Source organism: Haliotis asinina, chromosome 12 (genome assembly GCF_037392515.1).
Source record: "Haliotis asinina isolate JCU_RB_2024 chromosome 12, JCU_Hal_asi_v2, whole genome shotgun sequence".
In the NCBI taxonomy this organism is placed as follows: domain Eukaryota; kingdom Metazoa; phylum Mollusca; class Gastropoda; order Lepetellida; family Haliotidae; genus Haliotis; species Haliotis asinina.
Genome location: NC_090291.1, coordinates 29,490,493 through 29,512,525, shown reverse-complemented (window position 1 = coordinate 29,512,525; position 22,033 = coordinate 29,490,493). Strand labels below are relative to the sequence as shown.

Here is a 22,033-nt window from a genome sequence, read left to right as displayed (position 1 = left end):
GCATCATGTTTACTGAAGCTTTGCTCTATTTTACTTCAACTAAATACACAGATACATTCACAGTATCTTTAACTGATATCAGCTGATATGCAATAATTATGATGTTTAAGTTATGAAAATAATACTTTGTACTTCATGTAGATTTTTCCAGTACTTCACCCAAAATTATGAGTAGCTTGACAAATACAGCCTATTCAAATAAAATACAATTACTCCTAGCACATCCTGAATTACTTGTATTTAACAGCGCACCCTCCCGAGCAGTGCAGGAGGGATGGCGGCCATGACATCCCAACCACCAGGTCAAACCCTCACTTGCAAGGGAGAGGAGCACTCAAGTCATTTCTTATCACTGGCTTGTTGCCTGGCCCTAATTTTATGCTGGTGTTCTATATATAGCCTGGCCAGGCAAAGCCAGCAGACAACAGGTTCTGGAGTCATGTGACCGATAGTCCTACTGATCAAACCTCCATTACAAAGCTTGGCCAGTGATGGATATATTCACAACAGCTCAACAGCATGGGGCCTCGTCTCGCTTCAAGCAACACACTGAATACCTCATATACCATTCTTATATTGTTTGCTGCTATAAATAGCCAGTCTGCTTTGATTGGCGGCTTGGTGTCTTCAATAATCAAGGAACAACCTGTGCAAGTCCAACTTGAGCTTTGTTGCATAATAAGTACTGGTTCAGAGATACAGGCTTTTTCACAGCCTCCTACCAGGCATATCCTCTAAGATGATCATTCAAGCTTAGCAAGTGTCTACCAACATGTAGAAAAAATACAAATTATAGAGGAATGAAGGTTAAAATTAGACCTAACGGTATTCAGAGCTATGAATGCGTGACTGTGGGTGTCTTTCACAGCAGAGAGTCATATGACCGGCCCTATGAAATATGAACATAGGGACATAACAGCTATAATGTTGAAACATATACGACCAGAGATAGTTGAACTAGGGTCCACTGTCCTGTGTCCATCACTCATGCTGGAATGAAATGCTTAACCCTGGTCACATTTGGATGCAATAAATCACACATAACAGAACATAGTTCCAGGGATTTCACTTACAACAGACAAAAAGATCGACTGGTAACAGAATACTAGCTGATATGCATTAAACAGCCATGATATTGGATTGTCTTTCTTTTGAATAAATCACCACAAAGTGTTTGACACTGAAATAACAGAATGACACAATACATTACCATTGAAATAGAACTGCCTGCAACAATGCTTTTGCATTGAAATAGCTGTAGAATAGAATAGCTCACTTTATCTTAATTAAGAACATTTTCTTAAGACCTTAAAATAGCTCCTTTCAAGGTTGTCTGTGACAAAAATGAAAGATGTATATTTATCGATGGTATCACAAAAAACAAGGCCGTGCTTAAGTGGCAGCTTGAAGTCCTATGTATTAGCAGTTTCATTAGGATTTAAGAAAAACCCTTGCTTATATATATATTCCAGTTAACATCCTGCTTCTGTAGGTACTGACCTCAAAATATTTAACTGAAGAGGAAATTTCTTGTGTTCAAGTAGGATGGAAAAGGATAGTTTCATAGTATATCGTCTTATTTTTTCATATTGTGCAATTGCTTCGTTTCTCTGACAATAAACATTGCTAACAAACCTCAACTTCAAAGAAAACCTTGACGAACTGATTGCAGTAGCACTATGGAAGGATTGTTAGAGAAAGCTATTTTCTCTTATACAGTTATAACCATTTTAAGCCATATTGTCTTCAGTGTACCTAATTTCTAGGTTTCATAAGTTTTATATAATCCCATTTGTAATCATACAATAACTTTTCTTAACTGCAAATCATATAGTCAATAAATACCATATCATATACTTTTCCATGCTTAATGAAATTCACAGGCTCCCTGTTCCCATGACAACAGGTGAACCATGGAAGTTTGCTATAGACACAGTGTTTCTTGCATGGCACAAGACCTGCAAGTGGGTATCCTATTTCCATGATACTATGCCACTTCACAATGGTAACAATGTCAACCAAAACAGAAGTGGAATGCGCTGATCAATCAAAATGGCATCACAAAGATGTATCAAATATACCAAGAATAAAAAGTTAAGCGCCGGCCTAGTTCAAAACTAAGATGTGAAACTGTGGAAATGTTAGGCTGAACTAATTGGGAAGACCAATCCATATTTAGAGAAGGTTCATCTGGTAACTGACCTAGGGATATCATAATCATTTGTATTTACAATTAAAGGAAATATTGTTACAGATATGATGACACTGCTTTTTAAATCAAAATAACTATTCCTGCTGTGCTTATACAAGATTATCACATTTAGGTTTCACTTGTTAAAAGTGACAATCATATGACCATGTAACAGTCATTTCTGACTTTCACTTTTCAAAAGAAAGTATAATTTTTGAAGAAAACAAAATGCATGTTTTCCAAAAGCGCATACATCCTGTTGAAAGTGAAAGATAATTTCCATTATGGCTTTGTTTTTTAACTAAAAGCACTAAACCAAATTATGATAGCTCAGATTTTTTTTCAGAAATATTTCGTATATTTTTGCAAAATATACTGGGTGGTGCTTAACTTTTTATTCACGGTATATTACATTTCTTTCCCATCCAACTAACTCTCAAACACCCACAGTTCCTCATTCTGTGAATCATTTCAATTCATTGTCTTGAGTAGATAGGTAGGTAGTAGATAGGCACAAAAATGACAGGTACCCAAAGAATAATTTTGTATGTACATACTGGTTGAAAATGTAATAGAAACATGCAGAACAGCAATATAATTCATAGATCATTATTTGGTGGAATTCTTCCTATACTTACTCCGCCCTAATTTTGCATATAAATAAATAACATATTTCTTTCCTTATGAAACCGTGATGATGTTGTTTATAAGCAGTACCTATTATGGATCTCAAGCAAGAGTAAGTTCTATCAATATAGGAGAGTAGACTTCTGCAGATTGAAGCAACAACAAAGACTTGTTGTGGAACATTGGTCGATATGTGCCTTTCTCAGCTAACTTTGATTTGGAAAAAGTTATTTTCTACTGATATAGTGCTCTAATGCTTCAGTGGCAGCCTGACAGAATGGCCTAATTACATGTACCACTGTCAGCAATTCAGTTTTACATTGCATGTTATCATTTCAAGGAATTAGTATTACTAGTTGATAGCACTGGATTCATGTGTACATATAACATCCCTGTTTAAATATATCCTAGTGTGTACATTCTTCTGGCATATTCCCAAATATAGAACATGTTTTATTATATCCTAGGAGATCTCTCCCAGGAGATAGTGAAACTGCATCACTGTGCTTACAGATCATTGTGATGTCATTAGTTACCATGACATCATAATCAAATGACAACACTGATCTGGTTGGGTCAAGAAACTAGTCAATCCTGTTTACAAAAGGAAAATATTGAAAAAATGATTTCGTATGGTAAAAAGGAATCTTACCCTATGTTTTTTATTCCACTTAAACTTTTATTATCTAAAACCTTTGAGACTTGGATGGCCTCAGAGTATATGTATCACATATCATATATTCCCCATAAGTGGCATGTCAGTATACAAATGTCTACAGCATGTCAACATATCTGTTTATGGCATGATTTACAATTACAGTATATCCCTATGTACAGTGATGTCCCCACATATCATTCACCTTAACAATATTCACATCAATCCCCTGTACACCATGTTCTCCCCAAAGGATGCTTACTGTTCTCTTCTAAATATCATTCTAATCATATTGAAAGCCATATATCATATCTCTGTATACCATACTGTGCTGTGTGTAATATTGGGCCCCAGTTTGATATTGCTTTGAACTGTATTCCAAATTTATCATGGCATGCAGAGGTTCAACATTTTTTCAAAAGGCCATTGCCATAGGGCAAGTGACTTTAAGAAAGTAACTGACTAATTTTTCACTTGCCCTGATTTTATTACTTAATCATGATGATGCATTTATGAAAGAATAAATCAGTGTGGTATTTGATGCAGTGTTCATTGGACTATTTATCATTAAGTGATAAATGGTAAAGAAAGATAACTCTGCTTTATTATCAAAATAAAATATGCGAAATTTAATGGCTTTATTTTGAGAAGATATGAAATGAAATCCAAGGGTTTTTCAGCAGTTTGAAACCACAAGTGGGAATTATCTAGTATCCCACAGGCAAGTAAGTCACCATTATTTGATTGCCTGAAATGAAAACTGGCATACCGACTTGTCCTGGGTGTCGGGTGATGGGATTTTTTAACCCCTGGGTATGCCTGAGTATATGGTATGAAAGCCCAACATAATACAGATCTTGGACACTTACCGCTTAAACCAATGCAAATGGGTATTGTGTGATAAAGCCACAAACACCAACAAAATGAACCAGGATTATTTACATGTTTCTGTCACGACAAAAGGAGGAAATTTGGTCACATTGACTGGACCATCTATGTCCGTCCAGACCATGACTATTAACCCTCCATGAGTGGGTGAGAGTGAGTTTAGTTTTACGTCGGTTTTAGCAATATCATGACATGGAAACCAGAAATGGGCTTTGCACACTTAGCCCACTTGGGTAACTGAACCCTTGTCCTTGGCATGGCAAGCGAACACTATTCCATCCAACCTCCCCCATCGACGGTCATTTAATGAATGAATTGTTCCAGTTGGCATCACCACTGGGACAGGCAAACTCTAATTGATAGCATGAGTCAAACCCCTCAGTGCCTTTGTGAGTTCGTTTACTTTATGCCACAATCAGCAATATTCCACCTGTAAATAATCGAGTCTGGGCTAGAGAATCCAGTGACCAAGAGTTTGAGCATTGATCTACACAAAAAATTTGTTTATGATGTCCTAATCTTGTTAATCACTCTGTACAAATACATGATTGTAACTAGCTGATCCTTAAGACAAAATAAATATAACGACAGTCAAAATCTCCCCAAAAGAATATGTCATTTTTCAATACTTACACTTGGGTAATCAAAATCTGGTTGACTGGCAATATCTTGTATATAATCAACACGGAATTGGTTTTCTGGGTTGCCTAGCACAACTGGTGGGTTGAGCGTGCTCATTGCACCCGTAATTGTCTGAAAAAAACCAAAACAATACAACATTATTATCATGTATGTGCATGACTAATGTTCAGCGTTGCCTTTGTCATGCATTACAGACATATATTCAACGGAAATTGTTGGGGAAATATTGAAAACAGTATTCACACATTGCATTGAGGTCAAGAACATTTCATGTGATCTCATGTAAGATCAAAAAGATCTCATAGGCGAACAATAGAGTAAAGGATCAGAATGTCTCAATGTCTCTAAATTAGACACTGGAGTATCTAGATGTACAAACAAGCAAATAACTCAGTCCAGATAGCATTCTTACTTACAAAATGTATTACCAGGGAATACACACATTAAATAAAACACCAAGAACAAGTAGGGTTGGTCTAACTTAATGATCATTTAGCACTGTACATGCATTTGTTTCACTGTTCCAACTACTGCACTTACCCCCTTATCAGCCTTACCTCTGACCTTGAACTCAACATTTGCTTCTTGTTATATTTTAATGCTTTCTCCCTGGATGCATACATATATCTTTTGCTGAAGGATGTGTTTTGATAATAGTCATTTGAACCTATGATGATTTGTTAAACAACTTTTATCCTACAGTGAATAAAAATCTGAGGCTTAAATGTGCAATTGGCAAGGCAAAATTATGAGGATTCACTATCTTAATTTCACTTTATTCAATTTACATTTTTGTTTACAGTGAAATTGTTTATATGTGCATATGTTTTCATGGCACACATGGACTATGGAATCAAACTGATTTGAATTCTGAATACAGTAGAAATCATCAAGGTCCACAAGGTCAGCACATGGCCAAGCATAAACGCAAGTGCAAGTGTTTGTCAGAAACACAGCGAAAGAGGTAATAACTAAAGTTATAGAGAGTGAGTTCAGTATTAGTCCGCACTCAGCAATATTCCAGCTATATGGGAGCAATCTGTACATATTCAAGTCTGATCCAGACAATCTAGTGATCAAAGGCATGATCATCGATCTGCAAACTGGGAACTGATGGCATGTATCTACAAAGTCAGCGAACTTGACCACCTGACCCTGTTAGTCGGCTCTGATGACAAGCATAGTCACCTTTTATGGCAAACATGGGTTGCTTAAGGCTTTTTCTACCTCGGATCTTCATGGATTCTAAAGTTATAAATGATACCAGCTAAACACTCCACAGAGGAACAAATATGACGATTGGTTAGTTAGCTTAACACCACGCTCAGCAATATCCTAATTACATGGCTTTGGGATGATCCTGACAATTCAGTGACCAACAGCATCGATCTACAACACTGGGATATGGTGACATGTATCAACCAAGTCAACAAGCCTGATGTTTTTCACAAATATTTGTTTTTTTCTTTCAGTGACATAACAAAATACACATTACATTAAAATTAGTTATCAAACTTACTGTTATGTAAAGACAATTAGAGCTGCATCATACTCTTTTTTTCCACCTCGTTTACGACTCTTATTAAAATGCCACCATTTTAAATATGAAGTCCCAATCACTCAATGTGTAACGAATGTCTTCCAAATGGAGACACTAATGACAGATAATTTCATACATTATGTCTATATGTGGGCTGCCTTTACCACTATTAGTTATCATAGCGATCATGACGAGGGTTATTAACAGAAATGTCAACACAACATGTCGATATTTTACATCAGCTCAACAAGCAATTGTTTGAGATAACAGAATAATTGCGTCATCCTTGAAAGTGCAGTGATGTTTGAGTGAGTGAGGTTGTTATGCCATTGTCAGAAATACTTTTCTGCCGAGACCAGTATACTTGAAGAAAACAAATTCCAACTGTCTGTGGTATGGAATAACACAATACCAAAACCCTATTGGCTGGTTACATATCATCAGAGCCAGTAATGTTGTGCATTGTTCATGCTATAAACCACTGGTTTGATAACTTGCTAGTGGCTTCAGGGTCTTGGCCTGAAGCTTAAACAACTGGCTAACTGTTCAAAAGACAGTTTCCATTATCAATTCTGTCAGCCTCGAGGCATAACAGTGGTTAGTGAGTGAGTTGAGCTTTATGCCACTTTTAGCAATATTCCAGCAATACATTGGTGGGGGGTCACCAGAAATGGGCTCCACACACTGTACCCATGGGCATCAGACATGGGCCTGTTGAGAGGCAAATGCTTTAATTACTAGGCTACCCAATCACCCTGTCATACAGACCCTGAAGCAAATATATACAACGAAGCCCACACGAGTCTAGTTCATTTCGGAGACTAGTTTGTCAGTTTAAACAAATAACAGAGCAATTCCAATTGTTCCTTTGATGAACACTGAAATACACAACAAAAAACGGCTGGGACTCGGTAGTAAGTACAACTGGTCCCTAGGGCTCTTATACCCAGCTACCAAAAGTAACTGAAATCTACTGCTAAGAAACATACTCAGTCAGGATTAAGCACAGTTCACATTTTCAGCCACTGGTGTGCGAGACCTGGCTGAATTATTTACGTCTATAAATTGCTTGCTGCTTTACAGTTATCAATACATCTACTGTTTAGCAACTGACATTACCAGTGCAGCTGCACTACGGCAACAGGGGTTCAGGCAATTCTATTGTGGCACAACCCTGCAGTAAAGGTGACACTGCACAGAAGCTTGTAAAGAACATAAAATAATATGTTTTAGAAGGAAGTCATCAATATAGTTCCATGCCATAACAGTAAAATTGCAGTGTCAGTTGAGGTGCATTTGGAGAAAATCAGTTGAGAAATCTTATAGAAACGAATTCTTCATACAAAGATATTAATAGGCACTGGAATCAACCTGAAGGACTTTGAATGTCCTTGTACTTCAAAGATTCATTGTTGTGTTGTCTACCTGCCCATATAGTTCATATGTACACTGCAGATGTAAACATCATGTTTCTGATTATAAAATGTTTTCTTGAGTCTCCAGTGATAAAGAATCCAAGAAATCTCATACCATTCCAAACATGTTGTGCTTCAGCATTAAAACATGCGATGAAAGAATTAACTTCAGGATGACCATTAAAATGAACATTGATTATTTCAAAGATAAGTAACTTAATGATTAACTCTTACAAAACAACATATAGAAATATTTTGTTCAAATAAGCATGATTATTCCAAGATCTTAGATCACTTTAAGTGATCGATTACCTCTTAATGACAAGATGGAGTGGCAGGGTGGCCTAGTGGTTAAAGTGGTCACTTGTCACTATGAATAAATATATGGGTAAATACATGAAGTCCATTTCTGGTGTCCCTTGACGTGATTTTGCTGGAATACTGTTACGAGTCACAAAATATACTGTATATGATCATAGTTTATATTCTGACATAAACAATATGAATATATCCTGACAGCTTGGTTTCTGGACTTTTTATGCTTGACATTCATTACACAACAGCATCCATACTACCCTTCTGATAAGCAAGTCACATATGTTGAGATTGGGTTTGTGTAAACAGGATTTAACTGTTAGGCACTTTCCAGTGCAGGCCCTAAAAATAAACCTGGAATGACTTCAAAAAGACAAATCTAAAACCAGGACATGATAAGAAAATAGATTCAGAGTCTTGGACAAGCTTGTGCATACACAATGTTGGTTCACTTGTCATGCGAGGTGTAGCACGATTCACATGCATATATTTAGATGCAAGACACTCCTGGCTAAAAGGTTAGTTTAGTAAATTTTCTGCCATACAAAAGACAGACCTAATACTACCTGTACTTGATCTTAACCTTATGACTAACGTGGTGTTAAAAATGCTCCAGTTTCGAAACACAGTAGGTTTCTGAACAAAAGCGAGGGCAGAGGCCATGGTCTATGGTGAGGGGAAAGGCAATTATTGCCAACACCAACCAAATGTAAAATAACAGACAAATTAAATCTTCGAAAATGATACCAAAAACACATTTCAGATAGGAGTTGATTAAAAATAATTCTGAGACACAAGAACAAGTATATTTCATAATTATTTTACTCTGTACTTGGCAATTTATGATTCTGCAGGAATCAGCAGAATGTCCAGCACATGCAGTTCCATGTATGACTCTGCAAGAAATTATTGACTGCATCACAATCTCACCATATTGTTATACTGGAATATATACTCCCCCAAATAAGTAGCCAATTTGCTTTCTTATGTTACATCTGTAACAATCATGCCCATCGTCAATTCCAAAGCACACAAAAGGGACCATATATTCATAACACCATGTAGAGAACTAAACTGAGATATTCTGCAAGGCAAGCAACGACCAAGCAACTGGGCTATCTGTTGACTATGACTGGCAATAAGTAGAAGGCCCACTTAACTACATAACCTGAACTGGCATGTATCATCTGAGGGAGGGAGGGAGGGAGTTTGGTTTTATGCCGCTTTTAGCAATATTCCAGCTATATCACGGCGGGGGACACCAGAAAATGGGCCTTACACATTGTACCCACGTGGGGAATCGAACTCGGGTCTTCGGCGTGACGAGCGAACGCTTCAACCACTAGGCTACCCCACCGCCCATGTATCATCTGAGATCTACGTACATTTGAAAATAAACCCAGAACAGTCCTTACAAATGTCAACCTATTGAAAAAATGATTAAGTCCTAAAAATGCAAACTATTTCAAAACCAGGCAACATGTGAGCAGTAACTGGTTCACGGTTATTTTTAAATACTCAAACTGAGCAACAGTTTTTACACTAGGATTAAAATAAGAATAATATTTCACTGTTTATGAACCACACGTTTTAATTGCTTTCTATATGCAAACTAGCATCAGGGGAAATACTTAGCCGAATGTCGTCACACCTTACTTAGCTGATGATATCCAGCAAAATGAAATAACTTATCCCCCTGGTGATCATGAATGATGAAAAAGCTTGCTAGAGTAAGAAGCACTGATGTTGAGATATTGATTGAGGCTGCCTTGCATAATCACTGCATAGTTGGTAGAGGAGTCATCCAGATATTGATTCTCTCCCCCTCTCTCTCTCCGTCTCTCAGCAGTGTCGCCATTCTCTTGCAAGCTACCTCGGCCGCCTCAGTCGATACATACTGGACGCCTTGGACACAGCAGTACGACCAGAAATGATTGCTCAATGCTGACAGTGACCAACTCCATTCACAGTTTATGCTTCACGAATGTAAGCTCATTGGCATAAACTGCGTAATCCCCTAGCCATCAACAACTTCATAAAACATGAAGAGGGAATATCAGTTGTTATGCCACCAGCTATAAAACTCAGTAACAGCCTAATTGTAGCACAATAATGGCACGAAGCATTGGGGTTAACCTTAATGTCAAGCCAGGTTAGTGTTGCAGAGGATATAATTGGTAACCATTTTTTTGTGATAAGGTATGAACAAATACAATTGAGAGTATGCAATTATGGGAAATATAATTAGCATTGATACATAATTGAGAAGGAGAAACTAAAACAAAGTTATTTATGCTTACAAACATATCGCTATGCTTCATCTAGGTCGAGTTATGTTAGAATGGAGGTAGGAATATTTTCATCAAGGAATTAATTTACTGGATGAGTTCTCATGACATGTTTCATGAATGATTGATCTTAAGTATGTATGTAACCATAGCAACCAAAAGATGGTTTCAACTTGTCAGACATCTTTGAAAGAATTTACTCATTTATATTTTTTGTCATGAAAAAAACACCAAATACAAGAAAGATAATCACAAACATTCTAATCTTGGCACTAATTTAATGTTCTGCAAAAATATATTCATAACAGAGCAAGATTAAAAAATATAAATACTTAATTAAGTATTACTGTATTTTATACAGCCTGGGCACAAAGGCAGGTGGGAATATTGTTTCTGTGCCAGTGTTGACAAACTAACCACTCTTATGTGAAAGTTTGCATAATATACTAATGACTCCCATCAAATGTAGACAACTGTACTTCCTAAATAACCTCTTCAAAAAACAAAAACAAACAAAACTCATTCCAGTGAAATCCAAATTGTAAATAACATTTCATACAAGTATATTCCTTAACCTGGAGGTACCTGTTCCCATTAATATACACAAATTCATCATCATTATTACACCCCTGTTACCATGGTTACAGTAATAATGAACATACCGTCAATGTAATCAATACTGTCAACACAGCACATGATTCAGCTTTATAGTATAGATTATCAACACCTCAAATCTTGAACACCACGGGGGGGGGGGAATAGGGTGTAGCAGAATCCTTGACGGATTAAATATGGAATCTTTAAGCTACAGGCTTTCCTGCACTCTATCTTCATTGGTCTACAACTAACTACTCAGCAAAATGTCAATGTTCATCACTTAAATCATCATTTCACACAGTGCACTCACAAGATATGAAAACAAACAAATGCCTCAATGTTTTAAACATGGAAACATAGGGGCCTACAAACAATTTAGATTGTCAATTCATAATGATACTATTCAGTGTGAATGAACATCGCAGTCAGTTCTCAAGGTCATCTACAACATGTCTACAGGCTGGGCTGGGAGGGTTTGAGAGTTCACACCCACTACAAAGCCACAGAAATATCAAAAGACAAATTTCTTCTATCAAAAAGCCAGTGAAGATAAATACGAACTTTCCCTGCACAATGTGACCTTGACCTTGTCTTTACACATACAGCCCATGATGTACCCACTTACAGCCAATGAATATTTCTTGTGGATAAATATAGCAACCCTGTGTTGTGAATGATGGATTTATTCTTCCCCCATCAACAAAAGTAAGCATTAACTGTAAGCCTGTGATCCCCCTCACCAGTCCCCGCTCATTCATCACCACTCTCCCCTCACTGTCATTTGCCCATCATAATTCACCAGTCTCCATCAACACATGAGAACAAGCTTTAACTTCATACTGTTTGTTGAAATGAATAAAAATTAACAAACACTAACTCAACACCATAACTCACATACTGCAGGTGTGATTCCATAGGTCTGTGTCAGTAGGATCAGATGCCATGTGACTTACTGTCAATGATTCATAATACCGTTAAAAAACAGTAGGGGAGATTGGATTTTATCAATCTTGTATATCCAGTATCCCCTACTTAAAATGCAAATGATGAAGCCAAGGAGGAAACAGATGATGAAGAAAATTTAAGGGAAAATGTGACAATTCATTCCATTCCTTTCGAAATGTTTCATCTGTATGGATATATATTACATTTTCTCACATGCATTGGCAATGGCATGCTCCCAAAATGGAATATCCCCTACTATTTTTGAATGGTGTAGAATCTAAATTATATGAAACATAGTCATGTAATGTTTGTAAATCTGATAAAGAAGGGTACTTCTTCAAACAATTTTGTTGTCTGAGACAAAGTTGTTAAGAAACTGTGCTATACCTTGATAAGACTACTTCGAAAAGACTAAAACATTTTAGGCAATAGTTATGAGGCAACGAGATGCCCTTTTATCTTGTTGGTTGACAATATTCCAGTGGTCTGTCAATAATCAAGTCTGGACCAGACAATACAGTGATTGACATCTATGCATCTATCTAAGCAGTTGAGATACAATGACATACATCGAGCGTACACCAACTATAACCACCCACCCCCATGACAAGCATGGGTTGCTCAAGACCAGTTCCTGCCTGAATCAAACATCAAATATGCCTTAAAGTGTCTCAGGTGATCAGAAAAATGAGGAGGAATCACTTATTAAATCTCCTTAACAGTATAAACCAAGCATTTGGTCATAGTTACCAAACAATGTTAGTTCAAATGTTGAGTCTCAACATTGTTGATGTTTGTTAACATTGCTACTTGTCAATTATAAGTTTGTTTTTCTGTGCTCTCTTAATTTGCAAAATAAATCTGTTTACACCTCATAAAACATCCAACTGTCAGTTAAGTTATCTATTGGTGTTTGGGAGTCTTGAAAATTTGCAGGCTAACATAAAAGTTAATCAGGAGCACACAGTGAAGCATATGACAAGTAAAGCATTTCTCAAGAAGCTGAAATAGCCTGTGCATATCTATTTTTCTTATTTATCAGAATACTACAAGCTTAGTCTCCCTTATTACTAAACTGCATTATACTAGTACACATTTTTCAGCTTGATCAGTATTTTCTGTAAATATCGCATGAATCTCACTATAACCTCAACAAAGTCTTTTCCTCCAGTAGTGCCTTATCGTCAAAGCTTACTGGTAGCTATTTACCTATCATAAAATTTCATGGGTACTACTATCAAGCATCTGAGCAACTGAAGCCACTAGGAAATCCTTTTCACATGCTACATGGCAGTGTTTCACACAAAAATCTATTGATATTAATAAAAATATCAAATTGTGCAACAGAAGGTTTCATCCAAAAGCTCAAACTCGTCATGCAGCATTATTTTCAGTAATTCACAATGTTAATGCATGGACTTTGAGCAAAGCTTCTTTTGTCCATAAGATATCTTACTTTACTCAGCATTAAGCTTGTGGCTAGTCCTAGATTTTACATATCGCACCTCTGAGCATGAACCAATCTTAAGTTGCACCTCCAAGGATCATGAAGGATTAATACTGTTCAACTGTGTCAAATATGCAGCAAGCATGCCCGATACATAACCATCCTACAGCCAATCAGGCAAGGGAAACTTGGTCCTAGTGTGTAAAAGTATATTTCCTTACATACTGACTACTATCCAAACTATTACTAGAATTCTAATGCTGTTACACAACCTAATGTCAACGTTAGGTGTAGTGAGTGAAAGAGCTTAGTTTTATATCATTATTAGCAGTATTCCAATTTCCAGCAATACCATGACAAAAGACATCAGGAATTGGCATCACTATGAATTGCATGTGGGGAATTGAACCTAGGTCTTTGGTGTGATGAGTGAACGCTTTAACTACTAAGCTACCGTGCCAGCCACTTCGAAATTCTATTCGATAGCTTGAAATGAACTAAGGAAAAAAAACACCCAACACCAGCTCTGTCATGGTGGGTGTACTTGGGTGAGTTGTTTGTATTATTCTTGGGAAACATATCACAGAAAGTTTTCACTGTCAGGATAACTAGAGAGAATCAAATCAGGATCAGTACATATTCTGTCACCTCATAACTTCAGAATCTCTACATGTGCAATGTGTGCACTTAAGTGATTATAGCAAGTCTAAATCAATAAATTCACCATGTTTACTCATTGGATCAGTCAAAATGCAAATTTAATGAGACGCAATATAACAGATGATATTTTGTAATCAAACCTGCACACCTAGTAATTTCAAAAGAAAATAACCAACAATCAAAATTTCAAAAACAACAAATACTGGCTGACAATACATAATGCTAAATCAATCAGAAATATAATTCACTTAGTGTGATATTAGGAACCTTGCCCGAGTCAATAACCACAACAAAACACCATCCATGATTGAATTATATTTCAAACCACTAACTGACAGGTAAGAACAATGAACATAGTGCCTCCGATATCAATGACATGACTAACCAGCCCTCTGACTAATCCTCCCCGAATATGCCACCCTGGTACACAGCTCCATCAAACCATTACATTTTCTCACAGAACGCTAACAAATACCCAAAGCCATTATTGTCGCCAGGAAGATAAGACTCTACATGCATGAGCTGCATAAAAAACCAGGAGGTGGAAGACACCAGCGCCGATTGTTGGTCAATGGACTACAACTGACATCATAATTTCATGCCATCAACACGTTGAATAAAGTGTTGAAATAAATTCGAAGCAGCTGCTTATTTCAAACCAGATAAATGGATAACATTCATGCAGTTCATGGTTGACAGGTTGGGTAATATCATATTCATATTGCCAACAATAATTGTTGGATTTAACACTGAGATGCAATAAATGCAATATCATTCCTATTTATATCCCGACCATGCTATATTAATAGGTATAGTTCTCACGGCAACAACAATAGACATTTAGCAATGGAAAGATATCCTTAGACGATCTGTCTGGGAAAGTATAAGTCTTTGCCCTGCCTTTCTAATTTTTTCTCAATGCAAACTGAAATAATTTACTTAAATGTGATCATGGTGGCAACGAAATTGTTCTGTGAATCTGTTCACTAGAGTGAAACAGTAGGTAAAATTCACACATCCTTCTACAGTGACCATGCAGATTCCACAGTGTTGATGTTTAATAATTCTCACAGTTAACAACAGCAGCCATTAAGGATCAATCACAACAGCTTCAGCATCAGATGAGTCTTGCGAACCAGCGGTTGATATGATGAGCAACAAGCATTGCATGATGCATGGTCAAAGACATTCATAACTGCTTGCTTCCTTCTGTGACCAACAAGACGACTAGTAACTGTATAGTACTGCATTACTACTAAGAATGTTGACAAACCAATCAAATTCTGCATAGTAAAATGTGAAATGTGGTCAAATAGTTTCTTTATGATTATTGATTTCAAAATAATCTCTGTGCTTACAACATTATCTTGTTACTCATATTTGTAAGAAAGTTAATTAAAGTGACTTTCATTTTTGCATTATAAATTAACTGGCATTTTCTCAGAGTAGCCATGTTTGGAAATTCAGAGTTATCTTTCACTGGAAACAGTCCTAGATTATCTCTCTGCCAGTTTGCAATTAGACAAGACCCAATCATAAAAGTAGCCCTGAGAAGGGTATTAGTTGCCATCTAGCTTGTCGGAATGACATGAGTAGGTATGAATGCTTCAGACAAGCATTCACAAGGTACTGGGGACCTAGTTTAGTGAATATTCATTATCATTAGCCACTTTGTGAAGCCTATATGAACTCGAGAAGTACACACAGATAATAAAGACTGTCTAATGTTTCAGATACATGTATCACTGTATACGAACAAGCTAATTGTCACACCTGCAACCAAACAAACAGCACATGAATAAAAGCAGTCCCTATTACAAACCCCCAAACAAACATGCAAGTTAGATTAGTGCAGTTTCAGAAAACAAAGTCCCTTAGCCCCTTTTCATTAAATTTCATAACAATAATTTAAGAATTGTTTGGTTCCACCAAAATGTTCATTTTACAAAATGGATTTAAGTAAAGATTAAGACAAGAAATGTAAATAATACACCAACCCGTCTGCGAACAAAACTTCAAAAACACGAAGTCTGAAGAAAATTAGAACCAAAATCATATTTTTGAAAGACTCATGGGCATTGTTTACTCAAATGTAACCTTTTGTGAATAAAGTTGCATGAAACACATTTGTCCCTATTTTTAACTCAAAGCTTATTGTTCATTATGAATTTGTATTTTGCAGGATTCTCCACTCTGGCAAGGCATGTAGTGTCAAACACTTGGGCGACTTTGAATTAAATCAATAATTAATACACATTACAAGATGACGATAGACTAGTGTTGTGTGCAATATTCTGTATCTGAAATAGTTCTTGATTAATCTTACACTGACTGGACAATGTTCATGTGACACTGGAAAGTAACACTGTCATGTGTCAACTGGAAACTTACACTGAACCATAAACTGTCATGTGAAACTGGAAACTTACACTGAACCATAAACTGTCATGTGAAACTGGAAACTTACACTGAACCATAAACTGTCATGTGAAACTGGAAACTTACACTGAACCATAAACTGCCATGTGACACTTGCATTGAAATAAACTGTCATGTGAAACTGGAAACTTACACTGAACCATAAACTGTCATGTGAAACTGGAAACTTACACTGAAACATAAACTGTCATGTGAAACTGGAAACTTACACTGAACCATAAACTGCCATGTCAAACGGGAAGCTTACATTCAGCTACATGTAATGTCATGTGAAACTTACATTATGGTCTATACACTGTCCTGGAAGATAGGTAAGAATGTATCCCTACTCTGTGTAGTTCTAGAAAGAGTAGGTTTAGAAGAGATCCCCCAGCAACTGGTAACCTATGTAAGCGGCAACAACCCTCTATTACCTTTTAACCTGTTACTTGGTTGATTGTGCCATTGTAACATTATCAATAATATCAATCACTTGCTTGTCTTGTCCAGGCATTATGATTCAATTGAAAATATTCATACTGCAATTCTTAAACCTGATCTAACAAAGCAATTTTGGGCGAACTTGGGCGGTATAATATTTTTACAACTACACAACTGCATGTTGTTAAATATTGGATTAAGTTAATGTGAATGCGAAATTATCATTACTTTCACCAATGTTATATGTTATAAGTAATGGATGAAACTGAAAGAGGAAAATGTACCCGGGTGTCTGAATTAAGAATGTTATCATTTACATGAGATCTTACAGATTTGTGGTTAAGCCAAGATGTTGAAAAGGTTTAATTATTCTTAAGTATGTTCTCTCCATGTCTGAAAGACATATCTTTTCAAAACTTGCATGCAAGTATTAGAAATTCAAAGAAATGTATTTAATCTACGTTGAACATGACTGTCATGTGATCCTTAAATGTATCGAATTTCCACATGCATGTAAACAAGAGAGAGCATGGCTGAAAGCTTACACACACCCAAAATAAAATATCTATTTTTGTACACTACAAACAGAAACTATTTCACTGGAGGACTGTTCGATGAATTAATAGGCAAGTGCTGTGTTTCACAATCCGGTTCAATTGAAGGTGATGAACTTAAATGAACTTAAGACATTAGCTGTTAGTGGCACCAAAACGGACATGGATCAAGGCACATATTCTCACAGCTTGAGTTGATAAAGCTACATTAGCTGTTAGCCATAACTTAGTATTATTTCTTATTGATCTGTAACCTGAAGGATCTTGTATTATCTCTATTATTGAAGGAAAACATGTTGCACCTCTTAAACTTGTTATTTGAAATAAATACCCCAGACTAAAAAATGGTTGGCATCAAATCTTATTAGATACCCACTTAAATTTGGAAATAGCCACTTAGTTTCACAAGTATGGGTATCATATACACATGGCCAAAAGATTATCTCAGGACCACATTGCTGGGAAACTGAGTGAGTGAGTTGTGTTTTACACCATACTCAGCCATATTCCAGCTATATGGTGGAGTTGGACCCATGAAGGTCCCGGGGTAGAATAGGCCTTCAGCAACCCATGCTTGCCATAAAAGGTGACTATGCTTGTCATAAGAGACGATGAATGGGAGCAGGTGGTCAGGCTCGCTGGCATCACCGGTTCCCAATTGCGCAGATCAACGCTCATGTTGTTGATCATTGGATTGTCTGGTCCAGACTCGATTATTTACAGACCGCCGCCATATAGCTGGAATATTGCTGAGTGAGGTGTAAAACTAAAGTCACTCACTCACTATATGGTGGCATTCTGTAAATGATTGAGTCTGGAGTAGACAATCCAGTGATCAACAGCATGGTCATACATCTGCGCAATTAGAAACTGATGACGTGTGAACCAAGCCAGCGAGTTTGACCACCCGATCCTGTTAAGTCGCCTCTTCAAAAAGGCATAGTTACCTTATGGCAAGTGTAAGTTACTGAAGGCCTATTCTACCCCAGACCTTCACAGGTCACTGGGAAATTGAACATAATGAGCAAATATTAGTAAATCTAGAAAAATATCTATCTCAAAATAATCTCTGAATTTCCTTTCAAACTGAAAGATAACAACATTAACAACTGATGCCCTATTTTCATAGAATGAACAAGCTTGATGCCATTTTAAAAACCAATTTAGAAACAAGATATTAAATATGGCATAGTATGGGGTCTTTTAGTGAGAATGGTTTTAAGCTGCTTTTAGCAATATTCAAGCAACATCACAGCAGGGGACATGATAAACAAGTTTCACACATTGTAACCACATAGTGAATCAAACCCAAAACCCCGAGGTGTTGGACAAAATCACACTACTCAAGAATGCAGCTTCCAAGTAGCATTTTTATATTTTTCAAGCAAAAACAGCCTTGTACTTGTACACAAAGCCAAAAACGTAAACAAAGTATTCAAATACGTAAACACTCCACTAGTGGCATGTTTATCACAAGTACTTAGTGAGTACAATTGAAATAGTTGCTAGGGGCATGTAGGTGTTCATGAGAGCGTCCCTGGTTCTGAGAAAGTTTAAAATTTCAACAGTGCCAATAAGATGAGTGAGGTGTGACAAGCATATTACTCCATGGGTATGCAGGGAAAACTATTTACTATAACTGACAAATCAAATTGCCTAATTTTCCTAATGAGACAATGATGTCCATTTCCTGATGATGCGAGTCTGACACTGCTGAAAAATTTCTTTACAATTACAAACCACAAACGAATACTGGCAAGGAGACAACTAACTATGAATTCCCTGCTTTGTTGGATCAAAACAGTTAAGGCCTTGGATGAGATCTTTCCAATGTCGGTGACAACTGTCTCAAAGGGAAATCGGTGATACACAACATCCTTCGTCACGTGAAATCTAGCAAGATGTAAGTCTCAAAACACTAATGATGACAACTAGATACAGCATGTTTAAATATGGTTAAAGTTTCAAGAACTAACTTCTGTAAACAAATTATACAACCACTGTATACTGAAAGAGAAGCATTCCTTTCTTCAGAACGTCAAGTGCAGTTTGGCAGAAGTTAGTGCTGTATAGGATTCTAAGTATTGCCTAAGTTCCACGCTCAGAAGGGATTGTTTTTCAAACAAATGATTGAAAAAGATAGATAAACACTTGAATAACATGTCATCTTAGCATGATGGCATGGTGTCTTCAGATCTCACGTCTTCTCTAATGAATTTATGAAGGGTAGCTACCTCTTGAAATAAACATGTCAACATGAAAGAACGACAACCCCTTCTGAATCAGTCAGTGACACAATTCTGGCGTTGCCTATAAACAGGCTTATTTGTTTGACAGTATCACAAGCACAGGCTATGGAAATAGTTCACTCTTAATCTCGCTTTGTAATGTTGACACAAACATTTAGCTACCTGTTACTAAAAATAGTCTTTGCTGTCTACTCTGTTTATACAAGGACAACAATGGGTTGTACGATGATTACTGACGCATAATGTTTTCGTAGTCTTCCTGAAAGTTTGCTATGTCTCTGCGTTACATTATTTAGAAACACTTACAAGTGTATCCTATGGAATGCACTGTTTCCCAGCAAACAACCACCAGCGTGTTGTTATACTAAATATCACCACACTTGCTATTAACTGCCATAACACGCCATTCATGCATGCCTTGTTCGAAAATAACATGGCCTTGGTCGTTTGTCTCAGAAGAAAATTCCTGTATTTAATTTGGGACCTCAAAATACTTTCAAAATGCAACACTTACTTTAGCATGGGTGTGAATCTATGTATATAAAAAGAGCATTTACTCTAAATTCAGGAAAGCGTTATAGTTCAAGAACCAAACTGTATATTCTTCGAGATTTGTAGTAATATGTTACTGTTCTTAACAATGATGGTATGTTTTAACTCTTTTGCAACATTGTATTAAACAGTTTCGGAACAACCGTGGCTTTATTTCCAGACTGGCCCTACTGACAGTGCGCTAAGACATGTTACCGCATATTATATCATAATACTGGAACACAGTTTCAACATTTAATGATTATTTTCAGGTAAATTCCACGGTCTGCAAGCTAGGTAACAAGAACTTTACACCATGCTGTCCGCCATATTGGGCGATGGGATACACTTGTAGGGAGGACAGGTTGAGTCTATGTTGACACTTACCAATATCGCGTCTCTGACATTCCTCTTGATGTCTTCAATTTTCTGTTTACGTTCCCTGAAAATACAAAAATAACAATATTTGAGCTCAAAACACTAAACCACCGACGACAGACGCAAGGCAGACGGTTCCGAACACAACCCTACACCCCTTTCAGCAAGGTTTGGAAATGGTCATGCATGCATAATACGGTTCGTCCATTCCTAGACAGAGCATAGCGACATAAATAAAAGAAAGCGAGACGAAATAAACACGATACTACTTACTCTGGTCCAAATCCATTAACGTGTAATATCCTCATTTGTTTCACAATCGTAGACTTTCCTGACTCACCGGCACCTGAAGAATATAAAATAAATTACAGCTCATTAGACAAGCAATATTAGAATAATCCCCAATGGCAGTCGAGTGAAATCGGTGAGAGCAGCAAGCCCATTTTAGACCCCGAACTGACCTAGCAACAAAAGACGATGCGTCGCTCTGTATAACTGTTTGTCCTTCTGTAATTGTTTCTCAATTCTCTTGTTCGCCTCTTTTGCATTTTTGTCATCTTCATCTTCTTTCCTTCCAAAACAACCCATACTTGACACAACGGTCGCCACCTTCGCCAGTTTGGAACTGGCTTCAATCTCACGAGCGTCGATTTCGGCACACAACCCAATGACAGAAGATTACAATCCAAAGGGCTGATCACCCCACGTCCCGTTGTTGCCGGCGCTCGGGCCTAGCTTCCCTCCCCTCGACAGTAAACCTCCCGGTTTTTCATGAAAATAGTCGTACGTCGAGCGCCGACATGAAAACAGCCAGGCCAACCACACATCAAAATGACAGACACTTATTGGGTGGGGCGAGCGGTATTGCATGCCGGGAAGGCTTCGCAAATAGGGTCTAATATTCGATCACACGGATTGCCGACATGATCGGCCGCTATTTGACTACCAGGGACATTTTCGTATTAGTGTATACAAGTGTTATTTTTTTCATTACGTATTATCTGGATAATTAAATTATTTTTAGAAAGGTCGAGTGCCAAGCAGTGGGTGTAGCAACAACACTTAGCTGCAATAGACGCCAGTTATATCAATATTTGTATAAATAACAGATAATTCGCTGGCGTTTGCTAATGCTATATTTTTGTCATATCTCTTATTTTTATTTAAGATACGCGAAGCTTAATATCAATAAGATTGGATTTTACATAGTACATATGCTGTAGTGGCACTTCTAGAGACGCTTCAAGCAACT

At 37.1% G+C, this 22,033-nt stretch overlaps 1 protein-coding gene across 1 annotated transcript in view; it reads right to left on the bottom strand.

Moving 5' to 3' along the window:
- LOC137259040 (guanine nucleotide-binding protein G(s) subunit alpha) overlaps nt 1-21,651 on the bottom strand; it is a 58,030-nt gene extending 36,379 nt beyond the window's left edge. The window contains exons 1-4 of the mRNA XM_067796746.1: nt 21,243-21,651; nt 21,055-21,127; nt 20,791-20,845; nt 4,995-5,114 (exon numbers count right to left, since the gene is read on the bottom strand). Coding sequence (XP_067652847.1) covers nt 4,995-5,114; nt 20,791-20,845; nt 21,055-21,127; nt 21,243-21,369 — 375 coding nt within the window. The 5' untranslated portion in view covers nt 21,370-21,651. The remainder of the gene's footprint in view (nt 1-4,994; nt 5,115-20,790; nt 20,846-21,054; nt 21,128-21,242) is intronic.
- Nucleotides 21,652-22,033: the final 382 nt, after the last annotated feature.